We start from the raw sequence: 27314 nt of genomic DNA, 5'->3' as shown, positions 1-27314 counted from the left end.
TCTTAGTGACATAAAGTGGATCAGTGGTGGCTTGGGAGTGGAGGTAGGAGAGGTCCTGGAGGAAGGGATTGCAAAGAGAGTCCCTACAGGAGTTAACTTTTTGAAGTGATGGATAAGCTCGTTATCTTGATTACAATGATGGTTTCACGGGTTTTTAATGTCAGAATATATCAGGTTGAACATTTTAACATGTGCATTTTATTGTATGTTGACTATACCTCAATAAAGTGGTTAAAAGGAAAAAACCCCACACTTTAAAGGCCATAATTGTACCCTTACTATAAACTGGATAAAAGCACTAATACCCTGATGATCATCTTTTTTCATTAGGTTAAAAAAATAAGACTAGGACATTGATAACTTTTTACAAGTTACAGTCTTGGTTTCCTTAATTTTACACTGATAATGATAACTCCCAGCTTGTAGGACTCTTCTGATTACTAGTGTCTATTTTACTCACCATTGCACTCCCAGGGCCTAGCATAAAATAGACACTTCATAAATATGTCAAATTAATAAAAGCATGTGCAATATTAGCACAGTACCTGACCCATGGCTGGAATTCAATATATGGAAACCAATAATGGAATACAAAGAGGAGAAGTTGGAGGAGGCAGCTCTCCTTACTTACCCTCTGGAATGAAGGAGGCCCGAATACATAAAACACATGCAATGTGTTAATATTGCTTTGAAAATGTCTCTAAAATTCTGATTCCATTTTTTTTCTTTTCGGCATGAGATATTGGGTTGTTTCTATGAAAAATACACCTTCAAGGTGAATTTTGCCCAAGCTTGATATTAGTTATATTATATGTTTGTCTTATGTGTCTTATTACTTAACAATGAACAATTTATAAATGTAAATCCTTTAGATAAGGCAAATGTTTGGAAAATACTTCAGATGCTAGTGATTCCAGTATACTTTCATTATGTGTTGCTCTCCAGGTAGGATATTAATCCACACCTTTAAGTTTTGACAGCTTATAAGCACACCCTTCAATTACTTCCAAAAGGGTATACAGGTTGCGATATCTTTAAAAATCAATTGTGCTTTCTCTACTCAGTTTTATTATGGTGCTATATAAACACTAATTTTTTCTATTCTGATTGAGAATGGTGGTTTGTTTCTGAGTACTCCATAATTTAGTTTGCTAGACTTGAGATGCATTCCATTCTGTGGAATTATTCTTTGAGCACATACATATTCATTAAGTGATCTTCATTAAATTTTTTAGTATGATGAGCTTTCAAAAATATATGAATGTGCTCAATAACTATGAAACTGAACGTAACTGAGTTCTAGCACGTCTTTTGGTGTATCCAGGAAGTTTTAATGTGCATGCGGTCGCTATCACAGCCATTGTAAAATTCCATACTGGAGGGTTTGCTTTTCTGTATTTTTTTTTTACAAATTAGACTATCCCAGCAAGTAGTCACCTTAGACATAAGGAACTACTAACTCTGGAACCTTATTAAATGCCTTTTTAATAAGCAAAGGCAGTTACCTTGTGCTTTGAAAAGGAGATTGTCTTCACTCAGGCTTAACTTGGTTGGGCAGTGGTCTAAAGTTGTTTCGCCTTTAGACAGCCTTATCTTTTGAGAGAACATATAGGAATGATTATTACTATATATCCTTAAACTGTCCATGGCTGATTTATTCTTGCCTTTCCTTCTGTCCCCACATGGCTATGTCCCTACTTCCCTCTCTTCCTCCCTTCTCCATTCTTCCTCAGATTTTGGTTGCTTTTCCCCAGAGAAAGCACCTAAACCACAGTTTCTAAAACCGGGCTACTGAGGGGAGCTTGTCTGGGGGCTCATTTCCAAATCCCAAAGTCTTATATGTTGTTAAATTTCTCAAACTGTTTTGTCTTCTGTTTCATAATATCTTATTGTTAGTTTTAATGTAAAATAATGGCCTGTTTCCCTGTTCCCTAAATCTTCCAGCTAAAGAAAGCTCTGAACAGTTATGCAGGGACCTTGCACTTCCCTGGAGCTGTCAAGTCCCTTCAGGGACATACAAGCCCTTGAGTTCCACCAGCTCTGCTCCAGAATGGGAAACCGTCACACACAGCATTTTCCCCTCATGGCTCCCTCCCCATTTTTCTCCGTTAGAATTTTTGTCCACATGCTATACGACTAGTCTCAGGTGAACTAGGTTTACTTGTTCCTTTTAAAACTATCTACAGCTCTATAAATCTTGCCCAGAACATTTCTAATCCTAGTTACTTCATGAGTATTCTCACCCCTCTTGCTCTCTCTTCCACAGGGAACAAATGCATGATAATGTAATTTTAGTGATACTTGTAAATCAAAGGAAAATAAAAATATTAAATTTGGAAATAGAATTAGACATTTCAAAGAAAAAGAGCCATCGATGTCAGAAGTTTCTTCATACTTCTCACATGCATCTCATTCACAGCCCTACTTTTCTTAAATTAAAATTACTTTTCTTTAAGCTCTGCCATTGAAGACAACTACAAATAATTCTTCTTTCAGCTACCTTCAGTTTTATTTGGTCATAAGTATTGTGATACAATTCTACTATTGATGGGTAAAACATGTAGAATTTTGGCATTAAGACTGATAAAATTAGCTTTTCTGGGCTAACCTAAGCGCTTACTAATTTTTAAGCAACTGCTATGTAATAATGAATAATTGTGAAAGAAAAAAAGACATTGGTAAGTTGCTGCTTGCTTATACATGAACAAATATCCATCTTGAGTTCATGGTAACTATGATTTTTGTCTTGACCTAGGCAGACATAATACCTCTCAATGAAAGAATTTATTGGTTGAATGAATACATGAGTTGTAATGCCCTGTGTTAATCTGAGGGGCTCTACTTTTAAACTATATAGTGTATATAAGCAAATAAAATGGACTAAATCCCATGTTAACTTACCTTTGAGAGAGGTTTCCAGCTGAGATCTAGATGCAAAAAAGTAGATGGTATATCAAAAGGAATTTCAATACTTTCTTCTTTCTTTTTCTCTGCCTGTGGTTGAGGGGTTGAGGCTTTCAGTGGTCTGATATCCCAAAAGCATATTGTGCTTAAAAAAAAGTTTACAGTTTATTTTTTAACTGAGTACAAAGAAGAGGTATAACCTCAAGACTACCATTCTTGCTGCTATACATTAACATTGTGATTATGGCTATATTTGATATCTCCAAAATTAAGATTTCAATGAAATGGGACTATTTTACATTTCATATTTTAGAGAATTATAAAGTTTATAGGATTATTTAATGATTTTGCTAGTATTGAGACTAATATTATCATACATGGCAATTGAATTTGGCAACTGATGATCTTTTTCGTGATGCAATCTTTTTTGAAAAAACTTAACAACTTTATTGAAATATAACTCATATGCCGCAAAATTCACCCACTTAAAGTACACTTAAAGTGCTTCCCTGATGGCTCAGTGGTAAAGAATCTGCCTACGATGCAAGAAATGTGGGTTTGATCCCTGGGTGGGGAAGATCCCCTGGAGAAAGGAATGGCAACCAACCCCAGTATTCTTATCTGGAGAATTCCATGGACAGAGGAACCTGGTGGGCTATAGTCCATGGGGTCGCAAGGAGTTGGACACAACTGAATGACTAATACTTTCACTTCACTTTCTTTTACTTAAAGTACAGAATTAAGTGGTTTTTTATAATATACTCATTGAACTGTGCAAACCATTACCAAAATCAATTTTAGAAGATTTTATATCACCTCTCCCCAAGAATTTGTGTACAGATTACCAGTCATTCCCCATTTCCTTCAGTCCCTCCCACTAGCCCTGAGCAACCACTAATCTCCTTACTGTCTCTACAAATTTGTCTATTTTGGACATTTCATATAAATGGAATCATACAGTATGTGGTCTTTTGTGACTGGCTTCTTTCACTTAGCATGTTTTTGAAGGTCATTCATGTTGTAGTATATATCAGTACATCATTCCTTTTTATTGTCAACTAATATTCCATTGTGTGGACTATACTACACTTTATTTACCCCTTCATCATTTGATGCACTGATGAATGAATAAATAAAACTGGGTTACTTCCCCTTTTTGCTATTATGAATAATCCTGCTATGAACATTTGTTGATAAGTTTTGTGTGGGTGTGGGTTTTCATCTGTCTTGGATATATATTGGGGACTTGATTGCTGGGTTACATGGTAGCACCTATGTTTAATCTTTTGAGGAACTGTTAAGATTGTTTTCCAAAGCAACTGAATCGTTTTTGAGAATTCCAATTTCTCTACATCCTTACCAGATGTATTATTTCTTTTGTCTTGAAGATCCCAATTTCTCTACATTGTCAACAACACTCACTATTTTTTTGGTCTTTTTTATTTTGGCTATCTAGTCTGTGTAAAGTGGCATCTATCAAAAGTGATTCTGATTTGCATTTCCTTTGTTGGTGTAATATCTAGGAAATCATTACCTAATCCAAGGTCATAAACACTTATATTTATGTGTGTCCATGTTTTTTTCTAAGAGCTGTTTAGTTTTAACTCTTACATTTAGCTCTTTATTTCATTTTCAATTAATTTTTTAATATAAATTTATTTTAATTGGAGGCTAATTACTTTAAAATACTGTATTGTTTTTGCCATACATTAACATGAATCAATTAATTTTTATATACAGTGTGAGGTAATTCTTTTACAGGTGAATACCCATTTGTCCTAGCACCATTTGTTGAAACACTATTTTCCTCCACTAAATTGCCTTGCTACCCTTGTTGAAAATCAGTTGAGCACATATGTACAGGTTTATTTCTGGGTTTACCTCTTCTCTGAATTTTGAACAGTTATACAGTTGTTGGAACCGATCCCTTCTGATGGAAGAGGCTGGCCATTCATTCTGGCTATTCACTATATACATAGTGAGCTATAGATAGATGATGTATTTGCCTTCAAAGCCTCATTTCCTTGATCCATAAGTATTTTTTCAGGGTTATTGACAACATAAAAAGAGTTAACCTGCTAAAGCATGTATTACAGCATTGGCATAAACTTCCAATAAATTAAGTTTGTTCACTTAAGGTAACTATAGTCAATTTCTGTTGCTTGTAATCACAGAACTGTACCCAATACATGACCACAGGGTTAATTAATTCAATTATTTATGCCTTCATCTGCCATTCCATAGCTGATTCTGCTGCAATCAGTGCCTAAAGCTTAAGGTGTTGTGATTTCTATTTGGAATTGTAAAGTTTTGCTAGTATCTGGATGCAGATAATACTATTCCCATTCATATGTCCTACTTCACTATGAATTTTCAGTTCTATAAATTGAAGGATATAAGTTTTAAAAATAAATATTTTCAACATAGTTACTGAATTATTTATAAAAACACTTGTAATAAATGTTCAATAAAAAATGCAAGACTCTTTCACCTTCTAAAAGAAACTTTCCCAATTAAATGTTGTCATCTTCATAATTGTAAGATAAAATTGAATATAAACAAACATTGCAAAATTTCAAATATGTTGACTATGAAGAACCAGAATAATTACGGATAATGTTTATACAATATTACCAATCATGAAATCTAGTTCATTCTTCTTTCTACAATATATTCGTATCCATAAGAAGATTTTTTAAAACCAGCAACAATGTAAAATTCTGTCCTTTAGTTAATTAGGCTTAATTGCTGCAACAAAGATTATTTAAGGAACAGAAGAGCACAACAATCTAATAAGCATCAGATAAAGATATTGTTTGAAAACAAATAGGTAATGATTAAAATAAGACATACCAGTCTGCCGAACAAGTGACAAGTTGACAGGATATTCCACTTCGATTTTCAAAGACGTTTCCCAATCTGTTAATCTATTTTTAAAAATGCTAGAAATAAGTTCTGTGTACCTAGAACAGTGATGACTTTTTTCTCAAAGCTTTTTATGTTAAAATTTTTTCTTCTTTAACATTTTTTAAAAGAACATAATACAAACACAGAATTTGGGAACTGGAAGGTTTTGAAATCAAGTATAATTCTGACATACATCTTTTCCAGTCCTTTTTCACAGAAACATTTTTACATTTTAAAATTAGTTTTAGTTAGTATGAATATAAATTTCCATCCTAAGATTTTTCAGTTACTGCAATTTGAAAACTTACCTATGTAGTCATAAACCATTCTGGTTTTTAATATACAGATGATATGCTGTAACTTCATTACTATTATTATTAGAAATGTAATAGAAATGTATTAGAAATGCAGAATGTAATAGAAAAGCAGAAATGCATTCTGTTTTTCACTGTTAATTATGGAGCTGAACATAGGTGCTTTTATGAGATTGTTAAGCAGGTAAGATCAATAGATAAGAGGCTTGGTGTTAAATTAGAGATAGCATGCAGTGAATGCTGGGCACCTGCATTCTTTCAGTAAGTAGTGGCACAACTCTGCTAGCACACAGAGGAGTCCAAGGAGGGTTAGTGGCTTAGAGTCCTGACGGTCCACGTTTCCAACCTGCCAGCTCTCAAAGGAGGTTAAAGATTTTTTGTGGCAACCTATGACAGCGCTACTCTCAAATCAACAGGAAAAAATGACTTTTCCCAATACCCTACCTACCCGATAGAACTGATGAGCAAAACGGCAAAGGTGGAGGGTTCCGGCGGCAAATAAACAGTAAAAGTAGGGGCGGGAGAAGAATGCAGGTGCTGCAGTGGTAAGGCCTGCTGGCGTCACAGGAGCGAGGACCCTGGAAACCTGGCTGACTCTGCTGTGTGGCCTGAGCCCAGTCAGGTTCAGTTACAGCTGTCACCTTCCACTGAGACTGATAAACAAGCGGGAACCCATGTTTCCTTTCCCTCTAACAAGGCTTCCCTCTTGTAGGAACCTCAAGACTCCAGACTTGCACTTACTCTGGCGCTTTATGCATTAATGATTGAAAAAAAATTCAAAATATAATCATATTATGAAAGTTTGGGAAATAGAAGTCGTTAAAATCAAATATAATTCTACCATATATCCTTTTCCAATCTTTCTCATGGATATACTTTGACATGATTTGTCAAGATACGTATGTGACTGTGTATCTTGGGATATAAATTGGATTTCTTTGTATAAATTGGATTATTTCTTCATATAAATTCCCCAAATTTTGTATTAAGGGTCAAAAACTTTGAAAATGTGAATGATTTGAGAACCACATTGGCTAATTGTATTCTAAAATTTTTATATTGAAACCAGTAATGTTAGAGTTTATTGATTTCACCATTTCATCTTTTCTAACACAAGATAATACTTGAAAGTCTCATGTAAGAATTAAATAGGTCCAAAAGAATACATTATTGTTGCTTTATGATTAATTTCTTTGATTATTAGAAACTCTGAATGATTTTCCTGTTTATCTGCTAATTGTTTTTCAGTATATGTCTTTAGCTTATTTACTGGAAATTTGTATTTACCATATTTGGGGCAAATGTTTTTCTTCATTTTGCTACTTGCTCTTTATTTTTTAATTAAAAAAATTACATGTGCATATTTTTAAATTTCTTTCAATATAATTTAGCTTAGAAAACTATAGAATCCAGGATTATGATATTCTGATTCATTGTATTTATTTTGGCCCATTAGAACTTTGAAAAGTAATTGTATTTTTGCAAAATCCACTTGAATACCCTGAAGGGCTAATCACCGTTCATAACTCTGCTGCTGCTGCTATGCCACTTCAGTCGTGTCCGACTCTGTGCGACCCCATAGACGGCAGCCCGCCAGGCTCCCCCATCCCTGGGATTCTCCAGGCAAAACACTGGAGTGGGTTGCCATTTCCTTCTCCAATGCATGAAAGTGAAAAGTGAAAGTGAAGTCGCTCAGTCGTGTCCGACTCTTTGCGACCCCATGGACTGCAGCCTACCAGGCTCCTCCATCCATGGGATTTTCCAGGCAAGAGTACTGGAGTGGGGTGCCATTGCCTTCTACCTTCAAAACTCTAAGTTTTTAGAATATTCTTCAATATTCTTATCTTTTAATTTTTCAAAATACATAATAGACCCCCAGTTCCTCAAGGGAAACATTTGGCAGGTTTATTTGTTTTCAGATTCACAAACACCAGACTTTGCAGGTAAAGCACAGAACTACAAAGTGAAACTGCAGCACAAATGCTGGGCAGTCAGCCAGACTCACTCACAGCTCAAGTGTCGAGAGTTTTCACCTATCAGCCTCACGGTGCACTCAAGTCAAGACCACCTTGCAAAATGACACATTATCACATGTCACAGATCTTCAGAGTTGCCTGCTCTAAACAGCTGAAATCATAAAATTTAAATTCGCGAAGGTGTAAAATATTTGTTTCTATTTTTACAACCTTCATTATCTCCATTATTGTATTATATTAGTGTTGACACTACCTACATTTTTTAGTGGTTTATGAAACATGGAAGTTGAAACCCTGGCCTTCTTCTCATCCCCAAATCACATCTTGATTTGTCAACAGTGACAGTGTGTGATGTTTAGTTCCTGATAATTCACAATTTAAATGCAGATAAATTGTTGACTTGAAACATCCACTTTGAATAAAATTTTCCAAAAACCTACAAGTCAGCAGGAGAAAAGTATGAAGCCATCAAGACTCACCTCAAATGTATCAGGCAGCCAATGTATATCTGTAATTACTTTCCTATGTCCACTTTCTATTGAGGAGACTGCACAGTGTCTGATATACATTGCTTCTTTATTATTCTCTGGTTCAAGGAGAAACATAGGCTGTAAAATGTTACAAGAAAGTTATGTGCTGATTTCAGAGAGCTGATGAAGGAACTCATACTTAATGTATCATTCCAATTAAAATCAATAATTTGAAGAAATACCAATTCAAAGAAAAACATAAATTAGTATTTCTATGTATTATATAGTTAGGTAATTAGATTATCTTCTTTTCGCTTCAGTTTCCAGGGAGCTTTTCCAGGCAATAATACTGGAACGGGCAGTGGAAGTGATTCTCTATGATGTTCTAGAAGAAAGCCTGAAGTAGTCATGTGAAGACACCGCCAGGAGCCACCATGTGGTGCACCTGTACCCGTCAAAGGCCTGGGGAAGCCTGGGTCAAAAACCAGCATCGCCCCTCAAGTATGTGAGCGAAGATGCCTTCGGATAATCCCACCCCAAGTTATCAAGCAGCCCCCTTCTTCAAGACGCCAGTCTCCCCAGATGAGGCACCAAAGAGAGTGGAACAGAAAGAAGCCAACCCATTAAGTCCATTCTAAAAGCCTCCCCACTGAATCCATGAGCATAATAAATGTTTGTTTTAAAGTACACATGCACACACACACAAGAATACTATAGCGGGTTGCCATTTCGTACTCCAGGGGATTTTTCCAACCCAGGGATCATCTCTGCCATCTCCTGCATTGGCAGGTAGGTTCTTTACCACTGCCCCACCTGGGAAGCCCCTAATTAGATTAGCTCCTTTCCACTTCAGTTTAGTCTAAGATTTTACCTCTAAACTTTTTACAAGAATGAATGACCCATACCCAAAAGAACCAATGAGATCCCATTTTTGAAGGAGTATTTTTTTTTTTTAAGTGCACAGAAGACAACATCCATGGTTTCTTGGTTGGAGATCTGTGACGCTCAGGTTGAAGGACTGGGGATGGGAATGTACAAATGGTAGGTGAGTACTGAGCTGGGAGCTGAGGCATCTCTTCCCAGACCTCTTGGCAGAATCCATGGCTTCACAAGTCAGAGCATATTATTACCAAGAAGGATTGTAACTCATTTTATACGCAAGAAAATCAATGCTTGGGGGTATTCGGGGGTAGGGGAACATACCCAAACTCATGAAACTGTGATCTAGAGCCTGGATATGTGGAGTTTCTCTCCAGTGCTTTTTCAACTGGATCACTTTAGAGAATCCCTTGGCTCTTTTATTTAACAACAGTGACCACAAAAAAGAACTCCTGGGATAGACAGTACATTCTGTTTTGTGGTGTTTTTTATCAAGGCCCTCAGTTCAGTTCAGTTGCTCAGTCATGTCTGACTCTTTATGACCCATCAATTGCAGCATGCCAGGCTTCCTTGTCCATCACCAGCTTCTGGAGCTTATTCAAACTCATGTCCATTGAGTCGGTGATGCCATCCAACGATCTCATCCTCTGTCGTCCCCTTCTCCTCCCACATTCAATCTTTTCCAACATTAGGGTCTTCTCCAATGAGTCAGTTCTTCACGTCAGGTGGCCAAAGTGTTGGAGTTTCAGCTTCAGCATCAGTCCTTCCAATGAATACTCAGGACTGATTTCATTTAGGATGGACTGGTTGGATCTCCTTGCAGTCCAAGGGACTCTTAAGAGTCTTCTTCAACACCACAGTTCAAAAGCATCAATTCTTTGGGGCTCAGTTTTCTTTATAGTTCAACTCTCACATCCATGTTGGAGAAGGAAATGGCAACCCACTCCAGTGTTCTGGCCTGAGGAATCCCAGGGATGGCGGAGCCTGGTAGACTGCTGTCTATGGGGTTGCACAGAGTCAGACACTACTGACGCGACTTAGCAGCAGCAGCAGTTCACATCCATACATGACTACTGGAAAAACCATAGCTTTGACTAGACGGACCTTTGTTGACAAAGTAATGTCTCTGCTTTTTAATATGCTGTCTAGGTTGGTCATAACTTTCCTTCCAAGGAGTAAGTGTCTTTTAATTTCATGGCTGCAGTCACCATCTGCAGTGATTTTGGAGCCCCCCAAAATAAAGTCTGTCACTGTTTCCATTGTTTCCCTATCTATTTGCAGTGAGGTGATGGGACCAGATGTCATGATCTTCGTTTTCTGAATGTTGAGCTTTAAGCCAACTTTTTCACTCTCCTCTTTCACTTTCATCAAGAGGCTCTTTAGCTCTTCTTCACTTTCTGCCCTAAGGGTGGTACCATCTACATATCTGAGGTTATTGATATTTCTCCTGGAAATCTTGATTCCAGTTTGTGTTTCATCCAGCCCAGCATTTCTCATCATGTACTCTGCATAGAAGTTAAATAAGCAGGGTGACAATATACAGCCTTGACATACTCCTTTCCTTATTTGGAACAAGTCTGTTATTCCATGTCCAGTTCTAACTGTTACTTCTTGACCTGCATACAGATTTCTCAGGAGGCAGGTCAGGTGGTCTGGTATTCCCATCTCTTTCAGAATTTTCCACAATTTATTGTAATCCACACAGTCAAAGGCTTTGGCATAGTCAATAAAGCAGAAATAGATGTTTTTCTGGAACTCTCTTGCTTTTTTGATGATCCAACGGATGTTGGCAGTTTGATCTCTGGTTCCTCTGCCTTTTCCAAATCCACCTTGGACATCTGGAAGTTCACGGTTCACGTATTGCTGACGCCTGGCTTGGAGAATTCTGAGCACTACTTCACTAGTGTGTGAGATGAGTGTAATTGTGCAGTAGTTTGAGCATTCTTTGGCACTGCCTTTCTTTGGGCTTGGAATGAAAGCTGACCTTTTCCAGTCCTGTGGCCACTGCTGAGTTTTCCAAATTTGCTGGTACTGAGTGCAGCACTTTCACAGCATCATCTTTCAGGATTTGAAATAGCTCAACTGGAATTCCATCACCTCCACTAGCTTTGTTTGTAGTGATGCTTCGTAAGGCCCACTTGACTTTGCATTGCAGGATGTCTGGCTCTAGGTGAGTGATCACACGATCATGATTATCTGGGTCATGAAGATCTTTTTTGTATAGTTTTTCTGTGGATTCTTGCCACCTTTTCTTAATATCTTCTGCCTCTTTTAGGTCTATACCATTTCTGTCATTTATTGTACCCATCTTTGCATGAAATGTTCCCTTGGTACCTCTAATTTTGTTGAAGGTATCTCTAGTCTTTCCCATTCTATTGTTTCAAGGACCTACATAAAAGGAACACAAAACGTGTCTGCAGCAGATGTGAAGACAGGAAATAATACTTTTTTTCTGTTGAGTCTTTGTTTAGCTTGGCAACCTTGTCATTTACTTTGTGACAAACTCCTGAATGGAATAAACCTGCAGGTGAAAAGTTATAAAAACTAACCTTGAGAGTGACTTTTTTACTTCTACTACCACCTGCTTTGATATTTTCTATTCGATCTGCATGTGCAGTAATATCCCACATGACAACCTAAAAGAGAAATAAATGTTATTATAACATAGTTTTAGGAATTAGCAAATTGAGTCTTGAACATTTAAAAAATCTATTGGTACTGTATGCACTCTGATAAATCAATCACCTTGGGAGGATAATAAAAAATAGCCTATATCCTAAGTCAGTAACTTTTAAAGGTAATATAGAAGAGTTTTGTTCTCTATAAAAGCATTTTCAGCTCTTTTTTGTGCTTGTATTAATGAATGCCAAAATTTTTTAATCCAAGATACACATCATGCAATTCTCTCTGCTTTGGGAACAGCTCTTCCTCTGTTTGGAGGAATGTACTGATTATGGGGATAACTGCTTTAGACCCAGGAAAAAAGTCTGTTCTCCAGAATTAAGTACAAACACCCAAAATTGACTGAAAGGCTAGGAAATGATGATTTCTATTTCACTGAATATCATGGCCAATTCCAGGACTTCCCAGGTGGTTCAGTGGTAAAGAATCCACCTGCCAAGCAGGAGACCTGGGTTTGATCCCTAGCTCAGGAAGATCCCCCTGGAGAATGAAATGGTTACCTACTCCAGTATTCTTGCCTGGAGAATTCCATGGACAGAGGAGTCTGGTGGGCTACAGTCCATGGGGTTGCAGAGTCAGACACAACTTAACGACTCTACAGCAGTAGCAACAGCATGGCCAGCTATGAATTTGCATATACATTGATGGTCATTTTTTTAAAAATCAGAACAAAGTAGAATGTGCAGTGCTAGAATAATTTTCAATGATTAAAAGTCATTTCCATACACTAAAAGATCAGGATTACAAAATTGTGGCTGATTTTATTTTCATCATTTGCTTTTCTAAAATATTCTGAAAAGTTGTGTCACATTCTCAATCAGTAAAGAGGGCAGTATTTGCAGGGCTTGGAGGATGTGCTCTGGATTCTCATAACCACCAGTTATTGTTGAACAAAACCATGGAAGAAAATTAGTTTACTAGATGTTTTGCTTCTCGATAAATGAGCATGAATGATGCAGTCATTTACATTTCAACCACAAAAAAGCTTTCCTAGCCACATGATAAAAGGTCATTATACCCTTGTAATGGTCAAATTCACTATATCACAATGAACTTAAACTTTGATCATAAAATAGCCATAAGCTTTTTGTTTTGTTTTGGAATTGGAAAAGAGAATCTAAGTTCTATACAAATTACATACTTTTAAAAAGGTGTCAAATTATATACACATAAATTCAGTGATATAGGTATGTTTTCCAGAGAATTCTGTTTAAATCCTGGATCATTCCCTAACTGCTACCCCTAGGGAAATTTCAGAAGAGGCCTCCTGGCCAAGAGGTATTATGCCTATGGTTTTTGTTCTTCCTTGGAATCTCACACAATGTATGGTTCTAGTTCAGCAACACAAATAGATCTGACCTGGTTTTCTTCCAGTTACCATATAACTGGGTTATCCTGTGGACATCTTGAGCCCAGATGCCATATCTACCACATTTTTATACCCCAGTTCCTGGTATGGTGATTGGCATGCAATTGGCATGCCTTTCCTCTGCTGAATTGAACCCTTAAGTTCAAAAAAATAACCAGTCAAAATGTATAACAGAATTCTGCCTAAATTAATAAAGAGCTGAAAAATATAACCCAGATGTACCTGCCCATTTATGCAGCCGCCAGCAATGATATTAGGGTCAGTCGGACAGAACTGGAAGCAGAAGATGTCATCTGGGCTTTCCAGCATTAGCTAAGGTAAATTCCCAAATTCAAGAGAGAATGAGAAAAACTATTATGATCATAGCAAGAAAACAATATTAATAAAGTCAAAAGTCTAATTTTATAATTATTTTTTAAAACATGCACATGGAGTCCATTCCCAGAATTCTACCTGCGGAGTGGAAGCTGCTTTTGCTGAATTTTATTCTGGACGTTGATCAAGCGCATGAGAGCAGAGTTCTTAAGGAGACCTGGTCTCCCCTCCTCCACTCCCTGTGGATCACTGTTATTATTTTTTTTAATAAATAAAGACTATGAAGTCAGTGCTTCTGAGAAGTGTGGAGAGCAAGCTATGGGAGGTCAGGATATTTGTATGATTTATTTCCATCTGTATATACTAGCATGGCACAGAATGAGCACTCAAAAATAAAACATATGAACAAAAATAGATGACGGTATTGCCAGTGATATTATTTCAAATTTTAAAATAATACAGAACCCATAAAAAAATCAAGTGCCTGGGGGATAGGGAGGAAGCTCTGCAAGGAATACAGCAGTGTGAGGAAATAGATACACTAACCATAGTTAGCATCTGTGCTACTGTGTCACCACCAAGCTCAACACCTGCATGGGTATCATTCTTCTTTAAACATTAATGACCAAAAATATAGGTTCCAAAGGTCACTGGTTTACCAGCACTGAGCTAAAGATTTCAAATTGGAATTGGGGTGGATTATCTTGGTTTATTTGGTATTTTATGAATTCTAGAGAAAACTCTACTTTTGAAAATAAAATCTTTTAATACTTTCTTATAGTTTTGATTAGAGCAAAGACAAAATCACTTGCATTATATCATTAAAAAATTATTTGCATATCTCTTAAAAACTATTCTTCAAAATAGAGGAAAGGAGAGTGTTTCTTTGCTCTTCCTATTTGCCAGGAGGTTCAGCCACACTTCCATGGCATGGGATGGAGAGTAGTTCTACACTACTGGAAAATGCTAGAAAACCCCAGTGAGAGATGGCACCATTTTTGTGGTAAGAAGGCCAAGGAGGAAGAATGACAGAACTGTCACTTTGATCTCAGTATCTATGATAATTAAAGCATCTAGATGTCTAGCAGTAAAAACTGTCTCTATTCAGATGAATTAAGGAAGAAGGAAGAGGGGAGGCTAAGGCTGGAAAATTCTGAAAGAGATGGGAATACCAGACCCCCTGACCTGCTTCTTGAGAAACCTGCATGCAGGTCAGGAAGCAACAGTTAGAACTGGACATGGAACAACAGACTGGTTCCAAATAGGAAAAGGAGTACGTCAAGGCTGTATATTGTCACCCTGCTTATTTAAGTTCTATGCAGAGTACATCATGAGAAACGCTGAGCTGGAGGAAGTACAAGCCAGAATGAAGATTGTCGGGAGAAATATCAATAACCTCAGATATGCAGATGACATCACCCTTATGGCAGAAAGTGAAGAACTAAAGGGCCTCTTGGTGAAAGTGAAAGAGGAGAGTGAAAAAGTTGGCTTAAAACTCAACATTCAGAAAACTAAGATCACGGCATCTGGTTCCATCACTTCATGGCAAATAGATGGGGAAACAGTGGAAACAGTGTCAGACTTTATTTTGAGGGGCTCCAAAATCACTGCAGATGGTGATTGCAGCCATGAAATTAAAAGACACTTACTCCTTGGAAGGAAAGTTATGACCAATCTAGACAGCATATTAAAAAGCAGAGACATTACTTTGTCAACAAAGGTCCGTCTAGTCAAGGCTATGGTTTTTCCAATGGTCGTATATGGATACAAGAGTTGGACTATAAAGAAAGCTGAGCACTGAGGAATTGATGCTTTTGAACTGTGGTGCTGGAGAAGACTCTTGAGAGCCCCTTGGACTGCAAGGAGATCCAACCAGTCCATCCTAAAGGAGATCAGTCCTGGGTGTTCATTGGAAAGACTGATGTTGAAGCTGACACTCCAATACCTTGGGCCCCTGATGCAGAGTGACTCATTTGAAAAGACCCTGATGCTGGGAAAGATTGGGGGCAGGAGGAGCAGGGGACAACAGAGGATGAGATGGTTGGATGGCATCACTGACTCAATGGGCATGAGTTTGGGTGGACTCTGGGAGTTGGTGATGGACAGGGAGGCCTGGCGTGCTGCGGTTCATGGGGTCACAAAGAGTTACACGACTAAGCAACTGAACTGAACTGAAGGCTTACTAGGGAAACTTTAGTTATACAATGCTTTATAGAAGCAAAATATTAATATATTTAAGTATGTTGAAAAAACTTAATTTAATACTATAAACTCCCTCCCCCTAAACAGAACTCATCTTGAGCAGACATTGGAAATTGAACACTGGGGTTAAACCCAGCCATCAGCCTGTTTTATTTGGATTGCTGTGTGTTTTGGTTTAGTTTTAGCTGAGGCATTTAAAACTTGGGAGATCTCACACAAAATTGCTGGATTCTGTCGACAAGTGGGACCACTTGACAGCAACAGCTGGAGTACTGTCCCCACAGATGGGCTGTGCACTCTCCAGAGCCACAGTCCCCACCACTCCCCACCATCCCCCACACAGTCATCTTTACTCATTACTACCTCCTGCTGGTGATCCTTGGAATTGACGGAATTCATGGGACACTAAAGTCTCTGCATTTGAACAATTAGTATTGAAATAAAGCCCATAAAAGAGTTTGCTCTTTTAAAATCAATTGAACATTTCTCTTATAATTTTTTTAAAATAATATTTTTATTTGTTCAATAAACTTTTTCAATAAGCTGAGTGTAAACTTGAGTTTTGCTCAAATTGAATGAAAAAAAAAATTCCGAAGAAAGCCTAGCTTTATAGGGGTTTATAACCTTAAGTGATTATAAAATGATTTGCAATTAAAACTGCTAAAGATATGTGAAAGCAGTATTTGAAATTTTTAGACCATATGGATGACTCTCCTGTATTACCTGAGGATGTATGGGATCGGAGAAACTCCAGAAAAGAATCAGTGATGGTTGCAGCAATAATTTACCAGAAAAGTGGACCCTCTCTTCAAAGGACAGTCGTACAGCCACTGACACAGCTATTAGCCCTGTTTGGAACACAACTGGGAATTAAAATCTGCAGCCATTGTGCACAGAGAAGTGTTTTTAGGTTTTGACTTTCTACATAGTCACTGTTCACTTCCATTTAATGGAACCTGTGTAAAAATATTCTACAGGAGACCAAGAGTATTGTTAGTGCTGTACTGTCTAATAATACATTGGTTGCCAGTAGCCACTGTTGCTTATTAGCACTTGACTGTGGCGGGTCCAAATTGAGATGGACTGTTGATATAAAATCAATGGTGCACTTTGAAGACTTAGTAAGAACAAAAGATGTTTGTTTTTGTGAGGAGAGGGCCAACACTGGGCAGGAAAGGAGGAAGAAAGAGAGCAAGGCTGGTTCTGTCCATCGTTCCGCCCTCGCACATTCCTACCCACTTAGCTGCTAAGCACTTTAAAGGAGCTGCGTCTCTTATCTTGCCCAGTAATCAGAGAGGCAGAGTGTCGCAGGGAGTGAAGCTAGCCTTGGGAGCCCAACAAGTCCCAGTCAAATCCAGATTTGGCATTACACCAGCTGGGCAACGTGGGAGCTCTGGTCCTCTCCTTATAAAGTACAGACCACAGTGTGGTCCCAAAAGGTAGCTGGGAGAAGAGATGAAGGGAGGGTGAAGAAAGCTCTTGGCAGGTGCAGGCACTCAGGAATAGAGACTGTCTTATTGGAAGTGAGCCAGTTTGCAACTTTACATATAAAAGCAACAGGTTATTCTGATGTCATCCCAGGAGGGAATCCCAGTCAAGGCTCTGCCTCACCGTAGATGACCGGATGCCAGGAAACGCAGGTGACCATCTTCTCAGTTAAGCTGTGAAGGTCAGTAAAGGACTGGTACTCTTTCAGATGGGTATCCGTCTTATCCCCAAAGGTGCCTTCTTCTTCTGCCAGGCATTTCCAGTCATGAATAAATGTATTCATGATTTCATTTTGCTGTAGGGCGATTTCCACACTATTTTGTAAATGAGAAAAGAAGAATTAAGAGGTTGAATTTTAGTATTCAGTGATACGTCTTCCAGCAGCTCCTCCTGCTTCATTTATACTGAGAGGAAAAAAATGTTCTCCATTGTATTTCATAATTAATGATTAACACCTGTGTAAAATATTAAATGACTTAAACGAAAAAAAATTCATGGCAGTGTGCTACTCAGAGCTTCTAGTGCCAGGGTACGTTAGCTGACAGCCTCTGCATGCTCAGTTGCTTCAGTCATGCCTGACTCTTTACAACCCCATGGACTGTAGCCCACTAGGCTCCTCTGTCCATGGGTTCCTCTAGGCAAGAATACTGAAGTGGATTGCCATGCCGCTCCAGGGGATTTCCCGACCCAGGGCTCAAACTCGCGTCTCCTGCACGGTAGGCAGATTCTTTACACTGAGCCACCGGGGAAACCCACAGTAGCCTCTAACAGCATCACAATCTGCCTCAGCTTTCCGGCCAAGGTCATGCTCTCTGTGGGTCAATGAGAGCTCGGGGGCTGCAGGCTCCAGGGCTGCCGACTCTGCCCCGGGCAGGACTCCTCCAACAGGCCGTCTTCCTCTGCAGCCCTCTGTTGGGTTGGCTGAGACTTTGTCTGCAGCTCTTGCTGCTCAATCATGCTTCCTCTTCCTTTATTTTTCACAGTGAACTTCTCAGTAAATGTCTACTTTGAACTTGATCTCATCTGCTTTTGGGAAACTCCAAATTGATAGAAAGAGCAAATTCCTTCAGCCATATTCAATACCAAATGATCATGTATGCTAATTACTGTATTTATATATAATTATTATACTGGTATATATAATAATTATACTATATGTATAATTCAAAACAACAAATGAGAGTTTCTCAAGGGAAGATTTGGAGTTTAGAAATGTGTGTATATGCATGTGTGTGTGTGGTGGTTTTAGCTGTCACAGCATCTGGGTCGTGCTAGTGTGTTTAATTCTATTTCTAATCTTCCCACAGTGCATGAAACAGTCCCTAAAAATGAAAAATTATCCTGCTAAAAGTACTAATAGTGCTCCTCTGAAAAACAATCTGAGTACTCTTCTTCGTTTAAGGAACTCAGCTTGACAAGTTCCTGTTTTATAAGTTGCTATAATGTCTATTGTCCCTTTATGTGCTTAGGGTTGAAAACTCAGCCCACTCCCAAGGCCTCTGGGAGCTTTCCCACAATTAGAATGCCACCCAAGGTTTCACCCTGATGATCAAAAGTCCAAATAACTTGATTTTTAAAAAATAAATACAGTAAGTTGAAAGAGTGATTTTTCAATTATGAATTTCCTAAAGAAAAATAAACCCTTTAGTTAGATGATTAAATATAAGCAGTATCATAATAGATATTCCTAGCACATTAAACAAGGGTACCATTTAACGCCTCTGTCATTAATCATTCACTACTGTTCACTGTGGGCTTCCCTGGTAGCACATTGAAGAATCCGCCGGCCAATATAGGAGACGTGGGTTTGATCCCTGGGTCGATAAAATATCCCGGAGAAGAAAATGGTAACTCGCTTCAATATTCTTGCCTGGGAAATCCCATGGACAAAGGAGCCTGGCAGGCTACAGTCCCCACAAAAGAGTCGGACAGGACTTAGCAACTAAACAACAACAGCCATTCACTGCACAATTGAATATTCTGGACTAAATTCTTTTTGTACTTCATCTTTCAAACTAGATGCATTTCCTTGGACCAGCAGCATCACCATGACCTGGAGCTATTAGAAATGCAGAGTGACAGGTTCCACCCCAGATCTACTGAGTCAGAACCTGCATTTTAACAAGATGCCCAGGAGGTTCATATGCACATTAAAGTTTGAATCACCCTGTGTAGGGCAGGATCACACCCAGAGCTTCAAGGTTTAAACTCAGTCTCAAGTAGAAGCATTTGTTATTAATAGCATTTTCAAAATCATTTCTTTCTGTTTCAGCCTGCACTGGGAAGTAATTCACAAGGTAGAAGTGAAGACAACACCTTTTCTCTGGTTTCCTGTTTCTTGATTTCCCTGCACTGTACTGCATGGTTCCTGAGCGTGATGAATCTGAGGCTTGCAAAGCTTGTAGTCTGAGTGAAAGCCCATGGGTATTGTTTTTTTCTTTTTCTTAACCTCAAGATGAATGTTTCTCAGTTGCTTTGAACTCCCTTGAAGTTTCTCACTTTCCTCTCAGATCATTTTCTTCTTTTGCAAATAATGCTTGCTTTAGTTTGTTCTAGACAAAATTCTATGGCAAGGAAGGAACTCATTTCTTAAAGAGTTCTCTTCCAGAACAAAACAAGGTTTATTTTAATTTTAAAAAATTAACCAAACCTTAAAACAGTTCTAGTGTGGGAAGCATGGCTGTGATGGTTATGCAGGTTTCTTTTTTATTCTTGGCCAGGGCTGTTAAAATTCCTGTACCAATTTTCCCTCCTTTTTCTTATAGTTCTGGCTCCTCCATCCCATATCTCATGGAAGGAATTATGAAGCTCTTCACTATCCCTTTCTTCATAAGTATGGCAATTGAAAGGGAAGAATAAAAGTCCAAGTCTAAAGATAATACACAGTATAGATAATTGAGAATTGGCTATAGGGCATTTATTCCCTCAAAATTGATTGTATATAGACAGACTTCTCATTTTTAGTGTTCTTAGGAAAATTTCAATAATTATTGAATTTTTGTGTGGAAAGGAAAAGAAACCTCAGATATTCTGGTTTCTTTCTAATTGTCCACCTAGGAAAAACTATAGCATATTTGTTGTGAGTGAGTGGCAAATAGTTAATAAGCTCTTTCTGAATAATTATACTGAAAATTTGAACCAGATTCTCTCTAGGTAACAACTTTTTGAGAGTTGTTGGAATTTTCAAGACATTTACTCTTAAAATGTTTCCTTAAAAATAAACAAAAGCTTAACTTGGGCTATGTATGAATTTGTCTAGCAAATCTTTAATTTTGGGAAAAAATGGAACCCAACCTTTTGGCACAGCTGGCAGACTTGTCCACCATTGGTTTCACTCATTTGAACTCTGATATCACCTTGATGAGACCTTCAAACTTTTTCTCTGGTTTAGAAGTCCTCAGGGTCTGCCTAGGGCCCTGGTATGAGTGAAGGGGGCGTTCTGAAGACACTTCTCTTTCAGAGCCAATAAGAGTGCAGCAACATAGGAATTAGAGATAAGGATGGCACATCCAAAAATTATATCTGAGCTGAATTCAGATTCTCATTTAAAATATATTTTTGTAAATTCCTATCATGGTGATGGTCATCCTCAACATCCACAACATCCCCATCTTTGTAATCCTATGAAAAATCAGGAAAAAGACTTAAATAATAGAAACCATGGTAAATAAATGGTGATTACTGTTAGGAAAACATCCTCACATGTTCAACAGTATATACGTTCCAGGTTCATGCCGTTTGGTGTGGCCCTAGCTTGGAAGGTCTAGAGTGTATCTGTAGAAAGTATCACATGTTCATGGGTGTCTAAGAACTGTCTTCACACTTTCTACCTGTACATCAGGTATGAAGTTGTTTTCTAAGGTCTCTTATTATAAGTAAACAAACACATTTTATGTTTTTTTTAATTTGATACACAATTTTTACCTTGTGGACACACTGTTAAGAAACTCAGTCAAAGTCTTTGATTGTCCCAATGCTTCTTTTTCTTCTTCCAAAAATTCTCTTGGATAATATTGCGTAGTAGCATTTTTGGGACGTGTCCTAATAAATTAAAAGAAATTGAATACCAAAAATTAGATCAAAGACAAATACAGGTCATGGCAGGTCAAAGATTTTTCTCTGTGACCATATTAAGATATTATTTTATATTTAAATTCTATATATTGAATTTTTTCTTTACCTTACATACCAACTGCCATTCAAAGTATTTGTGAATTTCTCCCTGATGTAATCAGCAAGTTCTTTATTTTAAAAAATTTAGATACCATTTTAAACTTACAGAAAAGTTTTAAGAAGGGTATAAGAAATTCCCATACACTCTTCACCCAGATTCATCAGTTATTAACATTTCTAAAAACTTTTAATTGTAAGATAATTGCTTCACAATGTTGTGTTAGTTTTTGCCATACAACAACATGAATCAGCCATATATATATCCCCTCCCTCCCACTGCCTCCCCATCCTGCCTCTCTAGGTCATAACAGAGCTGCCAGGCTGGGTCCCTATATTATATATTCATAGCAGCTTCCCATTAGCTACTTATTTCGCATATGCTAGTATGTACATATCAATGCTACTCTCTCAATTAGTCCCCCCTCTCCTTCCCACACTGTGTCCACAAGTCTCTTCTCAATTATTAACATTTTGTTACATTTATTTTTCAGTCTTTCTTCATTTCATTAAATCAGAGTTTCTCAACCAGTGAGATCCTATCCCATTGTCTCAATCCAGGAATATTTGGTAATGTCTGGAAACAATTTTGGTTGTCGCAACTGGAAGTGCTTTTGGCACCTAGTGCATAGAGCCCAGAGATGTCGTTAAACACCCTAGAGAGTGCAAGACGGCACTGCCCCCCAACCCACAACAGAGAATTATCCAGACAGTGGTGTTGAGGTTGAGAAACTCTGCTCTAAATGTATAAAACCAGAAATAATTTACATTTTGGCAGTAATGACAGCAGGACTCTGGGAGAAATTATTCCAGCCAGTTTGCTCTCAGTATTCACCTCTACCCTTGGACATTATACATTGTATTATACCTCTGGGCTTTGTCAGTCTCACCCACTAGACTGGGTGAGATTCTTGATTTTAGGGTATGGGGCTGTAGAAAGATCATATAATACAATCCTTAAGAGAGTGCACTCTGGTGACAGGCTGCCTGGCTTTGAAGCCAGGTTCTGTCACTTACTAGCTATGTGACCCTGAGCTAATTAATTACATGTTGGCTGAAAAGTTTGTTTGGGTTTTTCTGTTACATCATATGGAAAAACCCAAATGAACTTTTTTTTGCCAACCCAATATTGAACCTCTCTGTGCCTGTTTTTTAATCTCTAACTGAAGTTCTTAATGTCCCCTAGCTCACAGCGTCATGGTAAGTACTGAATGTGTTAATAGACGCAAAGCTTGTAAAACAGCGCCTAGCACATTTTAAGTGCTCCAGAATTTAGGTTGTATGTAATCTGTGTTTGTCAAACAAATGTCAGTAACATGTCTCTGAAAGGCAAGTATATTAATGGATAGTAATCAAAAAGAGTGCTAAAGAGAGTTTTGCTCATATTTAATTGAACAGTAACTTCTTTTTCCCCTGCCTAGATCAGCGTCCACAGGAGAAGACAGGATGATGGAGAGAAAGAATGTTGGTGTTGGAACCAGAGACTTGGGTTCACATCTTAGCTTTACCTTTTGGTTTCTGTCCACACTAGGACCCTCTGGGTAGGATTATGTGGCTCCTGGTGGTTTCTTCAAAGTAGCAACATGACTGAGTCACTCTCACTTTTTTATTTTTTCCTTCACGTCAGACGGGTAATGTGCCGGTGTCCTAACAAGGTTTGCGGGGAGGCACATGTCATGCAGCAGCGTGAACACCCAGTCATCACGCTCATGAACTACAAAAGGATCGCACTCTCACTTTTTAACATGTGATTTGTTTTGTTGTTTCTCAGCAAATCTATTCAATACTGCTTAAAATTTAAATTATGTTATAAACATTGTGCTTTCATTTTTAACCCTTTGCTTTAGTTTCTTTATTTGTAAAATGGAAATAGTGCCTACCTCAGATGGCAGTTGTGAGAATTAACTGAGTTGTGTGTGCAAAGTACTTAGAAAAATGCGTGGTATGTCGTAAGAACACTGTAAACGTTTGTTTTCATAGTCATTAATCTTTGAGCCTCATCTTTGATTTTTTTTTTTTTTTTACTTCTTCCATCACAATCATATATCCCATCTTTTCCACCTAATTTCTGATCTTAGTAAATGGCACCAGCATTCTCCTAAGTTATGTGGATGTGAATTATTTGAATTCCTTTTGATTCACTCCTCCAACTTCCCTCCACTCTGTGGGTCAAGATCTGCAGCTATTTCTCATTTTTTCTCTCCATCTACACAGAAACACCTGTCCACCATAATCACTCAACATGCACGGAGAACCTACTAAATCTAAAGTCCTGTGGTTAGGGTCCCTGCTGTCATAAGCTCCTTCCTGAGTCTACCCTGGCTGACTCATGCTTTTTATTTTTTTGGAGTATTCTTGTTTTACAATGTTGCATTAGTTTCTTCTGTACAATGAAGTGGATCAGCTATATGTATACATATATCCCCTCCCTTTTGGACCTCCTCTCACTCCACCCACATCCCACCCATCTAGGTCATCGCAGGGCCCTGAGATGAGCTTCCTGTTCTTTATAGCAGGGTCCCACTATTTATCTATTTTACACATGGTAGTGTCTCTATGTCAGTCCTAATCCCCCAATTCCTTCCTTCCTTCCCTTCCACTGCTCTGTCCACAAGTCCGTTTCTATGTTTGCTGCCCTGGAAATAGGTTCATCTGTACCATTTTTCTAGATTCCACATATACGCGTTAATGTACAGTATTTGTTTTTCAATTTCTGACTTACTTTACTCTGTATGACAGACTCTAGGTCTATCCACATCTCTACAAATGACCCAATTTCATTCCTTTTTATGGCTGAGTAAACAGAAATCTCTAGTTTGCTTGACTAAGAAATTTGTCTCAAAATCCAAGTTTCTTTTGTACTAATGAATCACAACTCTCCTTCCGGGCTTACCCCTTACTTGTCAGTGTTTAATGATTCTTGATGTCCTAATTCTCTGCCAAGACTTGACTACCAGTCCTTGTCTACCAATCCTTGTCCTTCTCTTCATCTCTTTTGGTCTGGCCTGTCTGTCCATGTTTCTCCCTGGCTTCTGACTCATGTTTCGTCCTGACCCCTGGTATCTATGTACATGTGCTCTAACTTAAAAGATTCACCCAAGGATTAAGTGTAGTTAGAAAAAACATCAAAAGGAGTTAGATTTGGGGGTCCTTTAATGTTTAGAAGTTGGGAGGACAAGGATCCAGTAAAAGAGATTGAGAAGGAGCTGCCAGTGAGTTAGAAAGAGCACATTGAATATTGCTCAAAAGCCAAGAAGAAGAAACAGCCAACTATGTTAAATACTGCTGAGCAATGGAGAGAGAGGGTATCTGAAAACTGGATTAGGCAATCAGACCACTGCAGGTCTTTGGTGACCCTCTTAAGACTAGAGTGGGCTTAAGACAGAATGGAAGAAGAAAATGTAGAATTAGAAAATGTGGAAAACTTCTGTGAAGAGTTTTGTTGTTAAGAAAAAAAAAAAAGCAGAGAAATTAGCTAATTGTTTGTTGGTTCTAATGATGGGAGTTTTAGGATTTGTATTTACACATGTCTCCTTTTCACTCTTTCTTGGTTTACTGCCACCACTTTATTTAGACACTGGTCATTTTACCTGCGACCAGCTTTAATTGTAGAAGACTCTTATCTGGGCTTCCCCGGTGGTAAAGAATCTGCCTGCAGTGCAGGAGACAGGGGCTTGATCCCTGGGTCGGGAAGATCCCCTGGAGGAAGGCATGGCAATTCACTTCAGTATTCTTGCCTGGAGAATCCCATGGACAGAGCTGCCTGGCAGGCTACAGTCCATAGGGTCGCAAAGAGTCAGACATGCCTAAGCAACTCACACACATACACATACACACACACACACACACACATAGACTCTGGCCAGTCTCCTCAATTACAGGCTTTTTTTCCCCTCTGTGCTCCAATACATACTGCCTTGCTCATCTTTATTTTTTTTTTTAGTTTAAATTTTTTAATTTACAAAAGTATGATAACACATTTACAGGAGACTTTGAAAATACAGGATAAGGTTACATATAGTTTCATTATATATTCCAATTTTTTTTAAGTAGATAAATTAAGATTTTTAGTTGGAGTTTCAATACTAAGCTCTCAAAAATTAATCTGGCTCAACTTATTTAATAGCTCTAATCTTTCCTCTTCGTTGCTTCAGAACTTGAAAAAAAATGCCTTCCTGCCTGCCACAGAGAATCTGCTTATCTTCTGCCTCTGCTATTCCATCCACCCAACCTGGGCTAGTCCTTTGTGATCTCTGCTTATACCACCCTCTGGAACTGTTCAGGTCATTTAAAAAATTCTGGACAGTTTTCTCTTTCTCTAGGTCTCAAAATCATATCCAACATTTGTGGCTTATCTTCTATAGATCTAAAATCATTTCAAAATAAAAGTTTTTTAATCCTAAAAATAAGCCTGTGTATGCGCTGAGTTGCTTTAGTCGTGTCTGACTCTTTGCGAGCCCATGGACTGTAGCCTGCCAGGGTCCCCTGTCCATGAAATTCTCCAGGCAAGAACACGGGAGTGGGTTTCCATACCTTTCTCCAGGGGATCTTCCTAACCCAGGGATTGAACTCGCGTCCCCTGCTTTACAGGCCCATTCTTTACCACTGAGTCACTGGGGAAGCCCCTTTGCACAGCCATATATATACTTGTATTTCATTTTCCTAGTAAGATTTTTAAAAAGCATCGGTGATAATTAGTTTTTCTTGAGCTGGATTACTCTGTGGAGATGAGGCATCACTGTCAATTAGTTTCTATTATAAAGCTCTCTCACAGTAATCACAGAAACTGCTAGGTTTTACCATAGTTGCTTTTGAAAAAAACAAAATATATATATATATATTCATTTCATACTTACCATCTTGTCTGAGTACTTGTTTCCTTGATTTGGGGGACGACTTGCATGCCAACATCTCTCTCAAGTTGCTTAAGGGTGAAATTTTTATCTGGGTAGGCTGTACATTCAATATAGGCATCTTTCACACTGGAAGCGTTCTGGTCACTGAACTTAATGGGGGCACCAAATTCACTTCGTTTTCGAGAAATCATATATGTGATCTGCAACACAGGTGAGAAGTAAAGGAGACAAAAGTCTCTGGAGAAGAACAGATCTGTAGTCGACAGCACTGGTGCTCTGCCCACATCCTCTTGGATGTAATTTCTGTGCATCTTTCCAGGTCCTGCGCTCTCGGTTCCCAAAGCCACCACCTATTGCTCCTCCATGGAGGATGCTCTAGGGCTACCAGGCCACTTTGCCTGATGGTACAAGGAACAGGAAGTGACTGGCAGTTTATATCCTGACCAGGGATAGACAGTAGGAGACGTAGGTAAGCCCATCCCTTTTGCTTCTGTTTGGGACAACTCTGAGGTATAACTTACACTCCAGAGCACTCCAGAGTTCCCTAGGGGTGCAGGCTGAAGCTTCCCTCTGCTAGACTTTGGCCTAAGAGTGCACCCCTGCAAGGCTTCTGCCGTGTCTCTGTCCTGCTGCACCCCCATTCTTTTCAGAGACACTTTAATCACTTGTACACAATTGCTCCTCACAAGGGCTGCTCTGGGAAAGCCCTAGTTTCCTAGGGCTGCCGTAATCACATACCACAGACTAGGTGGCTTAAAGCAACAGGAATTTATTCTCACTTG

General features: G+C 38.5%; 1 protein-coding gene across 1 annotated transcript in view; it reads right to left on the bottom strand.

Moving 5' to 3' along the window:
* WDR63 (WD repeat domain 63) overlaps positions 1 to 27314 on the bottom strand; it is an 83908-nt gene that overhangs the window by 40712 nt on the left and 15882 nt on the right. Inside the window, exons 6-15 of the mRNA XM_018045688.1 lie at positions 26533 to 26732; positions 21431 to 21547; positions 17630 to 17820; positions 16742 to 16866; positions 13724 to 13813; positions 12000 to 12086; positions 8581 to 8709; positions 5758 to 5831; positions 2902 to 3049; positions 1506 to 1593 (exon numbers count right to left, since the gene is read on the bottom strand). Coding sequence (XP_017901177.1) covers positions 1506 to 1593; positions 2902 to 3049; positions 5758 to 5831; positions 8581 to 8709; positions 12000 to 12086; positions 13724 to 13813; positions 16742 to 16866; positions 17630 to 17820; positions 21431 to 21547; positions 26533 to 26732 — 1249 coding nt within the window. The remainder of the gene's footprint in view (positions 1 to 1505; positions 1594 to 2901; positions 3050 to 5757; positions 5832 to 8580; positions 8710 to 11999; positions 12087 to 13723; positions 13814 to 16741; positions 16867 to 17629; positions 17821 to 21430; positions 21548 to 26532; positions 26733 to 27314) is intronic.

This window comes from Capra hircus, chromosome 3 (genome assembly GCF_001704415.2).
Source record: "Capra hircus breed San Clemente chromosome 3, ASM170441v1, whole genome shotgun sequence".
NCBI classification, from domain to species: Eukaryota; Metazoa; Chordata; class Mammalia; order Artiodactyla; family Bovidae; genus Capra; species Capra hircus.
Note: the sequence above shows the minus strand (reverse complement) of the source record. Positions and strands in the feature narration are given on the sequence as shown.